At 62.8% G+C, this 2,364-nt stretch overlaps 2 protein-coding genes across 2 annotated transcripts; one reads left to right on the top strand and one right to left on the bottom strand.

Annotated features, from left to right (window-relative positions):
• Positions 1 to 90: 90 nt before the first annotated feature.
• OT_ostta03g05620 (DNA photolyase, class 2) lies at positions 91 to 1,605 on the top strand (the record flags this gene model as incomplete). The annotated part of the gene is made up of 1 exon (XM_003078419.2): positions 91 to 1,605. The coding sequence occupies one exon, from the start codon at positions 91 to 93 to the stop codon at positions 1,603 to 1,605; it is 1,515 nt and encodes a 504-aa protein (XP_003078467.2).
• Positions 1,606 to 1,680: 75 nt separating this feature from the next.
• OT_ostta03g05610 (Protein of unknown function DUF4281) lies at positions 1,681 to 2,142 on the bottom strand (the record flags this gene model as incomplete). The annotated part of the gene is made up of 1 exon (XM_003078417.2): positions 1,681 to 2,142. One exon carries the CDS (start codon positions 2,140 to 2,142, stop codon positions 1,681 to 1,683), a length of 462 nt encoding a protein of 153 aa, XP_003078465.2.
• Positions 2,143 to 2,364: the final 222 nt, after the last annotated feature.

Here is a 2,364-nt window from a genome sequence, read left to right as displayed (position 1 = left end):
TGCGCGCGGGCGTGACGTCACCACAGTTGAAAAAGTGCGCGTCGACGGCGCGCGCGCGCACGTCGCGACGCGCGCGCGCGCGCGAACGCGATGGCGCCCGCGTGCTCGAAGAAACGCGTGCGCGCGCTCACGTCGAACACGGAGCCGATGGCGAGCGCGACGGCGCCGGTGATGTACTGGATGTCCAGGGACCAACGCGTGGATGATAACTGGGCGCTGTTGCGAGCGTGCGACCTCGCGCGCGAACGAGGGGCCCCGGTGGTGATCGCGTTCAATCTGTTGACCAAGTACCTCGGTGCGGGGGCGCGGCAGTTCGGATTCATGCTCAGGGGGTTGCGAGAGCTCGAGGCGAAGGCGCGCGCGGCGAAGGCGACGTTCGCGATGACGTACGGCGACGAACCGGCGGCGGCCATCGATGCGCTGGCGAAGAAGATCGGGGCGAAGACGATCGTGTGTGATTTTTCACCTCTGCGAGATGGTGTGCGATGGCGAAAAGATCTCGCGGTGTTGAGTGAGAAGCGGGGCGCGCACGTGGAGGAGTGCGACGCGCACAACGTCGTTCCGTGCTGGGAGGCGAGCGATAAGCTCGAGGTGGGCGCGCGCACGCTTCGAGGACGATTAGCGAAGCGATACCCGGAGTTTTTGAAGGAGTTCCCGGCGATTCCGGACGATCTCGTCGAGTACGACGGTCCCGCGATCGACGCGGTGAAGTGGGACGACCTCCTCGCCGAGGCGCTCAAGCGAGGCGAAGCCGTCCCGGAGGTGACGTGGGCCATTCCGGGTGAGACCGCGGCGAGAGCGGTGTTGGATGATTTCGTGGCGAATCGGATGAAACTATACGAAAAGCGTAACGATCCATCCAAGCCCCGGGCTTTGAGCGGTCTGTCCCCGTGGTTGCACTTTGGCCAAATTTCCGCGCAGCGGTGCGCGCTCGAGGCGAAGAAAGCCGTCGGTAAGGCGTCTCCAGCGGCGTACGATAGCTTCTTCGAGGAGCTCGTCGTTCGCCGCGAACTCGCGGATAACTTTTGCTATTATTGCCCAGGTCAGAAGTACGACGAGATGGAGGGACAAAAGTACGATTGGGCAAAGGATACGTTGCGCGCGCACGCGGGCGACAAGCGACCGTACATTTACACCCTCGAACAGCTCGAGCGAGCTCAAACGCACGACGATTTGTGGAACGCGGCGCAGCGAGAATTGCGCTATGGGGGCAAGATGCACGGCTTCTGCCGCATGTACTGGGCCAAGAAGATCCTGGAGTGGACCGAGTCCCCCGAACAAGCGCTCAAGTGGTCCATCTACCTGAATGACACGTATTCTCTTGACGGTCGCGATCCGAGCGGGTATGTCGGCTGCATGTGGTCCATCGTCGGTGTTCACGACCAAGGTTGGAAAGAGCGCGAGGTTTTCGGTAAGATTCGTTACATGGCGTACGACAGCACGAAGAAGAAGTTTAACATTCCAGACTACATCGCGCGCGTGAACGCGCTCGTCAAGGCGGCCAAGTCTGACTTCAAGACGGGCGAGAAATCATCCGCCGCGAATCCTGGTCTGTTCAGCATCGATGTCTCGGGCGTGAAGCGTAAGGCGGACGCCATGGCGTGATGAACTACTATCGTTACAACGTCTACGCGCCTGTACATCAAACAATCATTCTTTCATTCTCGCTGCGTCCCGAAGTCAAATCACATCCGTCGTCACGAACGTGTTCCAAATCCACCGCGTCACCGCGTGAGACATCAATCCGAGCGGACCGAACATCATACACAAAATCAAAGAGTGCCTCACCGGCACCCGCGCCGCCAAATCTCCCACGCTCGCGCTGTACTTGGCCCCGTCCACGTACACGAATCGCGCCACGAACAAATCCAACGAAAGCAAGTGCACCCACGCGCTCGTCGCCGTCTCCGCCGTCGCCAAGAACTCACTCACCAACGTCACAAATCTCGACACCACGCCCTCGTTCGAGTTCATCAGCACCCCTCTCGCCGCTTCGAACACATCCGCGCTCTGTAACGACTTCCACGCCGCGTGCGCGTACAACGCGCCGAGCGCCCAAAATATCGCGCGCGACTCCACCGCCGCCAGCACCCGCCGTGAGTTCGGTCTCGCGATCATGACGCAGTACGTCGGCACCACCATCGCCGTCGCGATCGCGAACACCGCCTCCGCGGACGCCCGCGCGGGCGTCGTCGCGCCTCGTCGTCGTTCGCCGCGCGCGTGCACCGAAGACTTTTCCATCGCGCGCGCGTCTCGCGTCCTCGCGCGCGTCGCCGTCGACGCCCGCGCCCGAGGGGCCGTCGCGCACGCGCGCGCCGACGCCGCGCATGGTGCGCCCGAGCGCGGACGGCGGTCCACGCCGCG

The sequence above is a fragment of the Ostreococcus tauri genome, assembly GCF_000214015.3.
Source record: "Ostreococcus tauri WGS project CAID00000000 data, contig chromosome 03, whole genome shotgun sequence".
In the NCBI taxonomy this organism is placed as follows: Eukaryota; Viridiplantae; Chlorophyta; class Mamiellophyceae; order Mamiellales; family Bathycoccaceae; genus Ostreococcus; species Ostreococcus tauri.
This window is presented reverse-complemented; position numbering and strand designations above follow the sequence as displayed.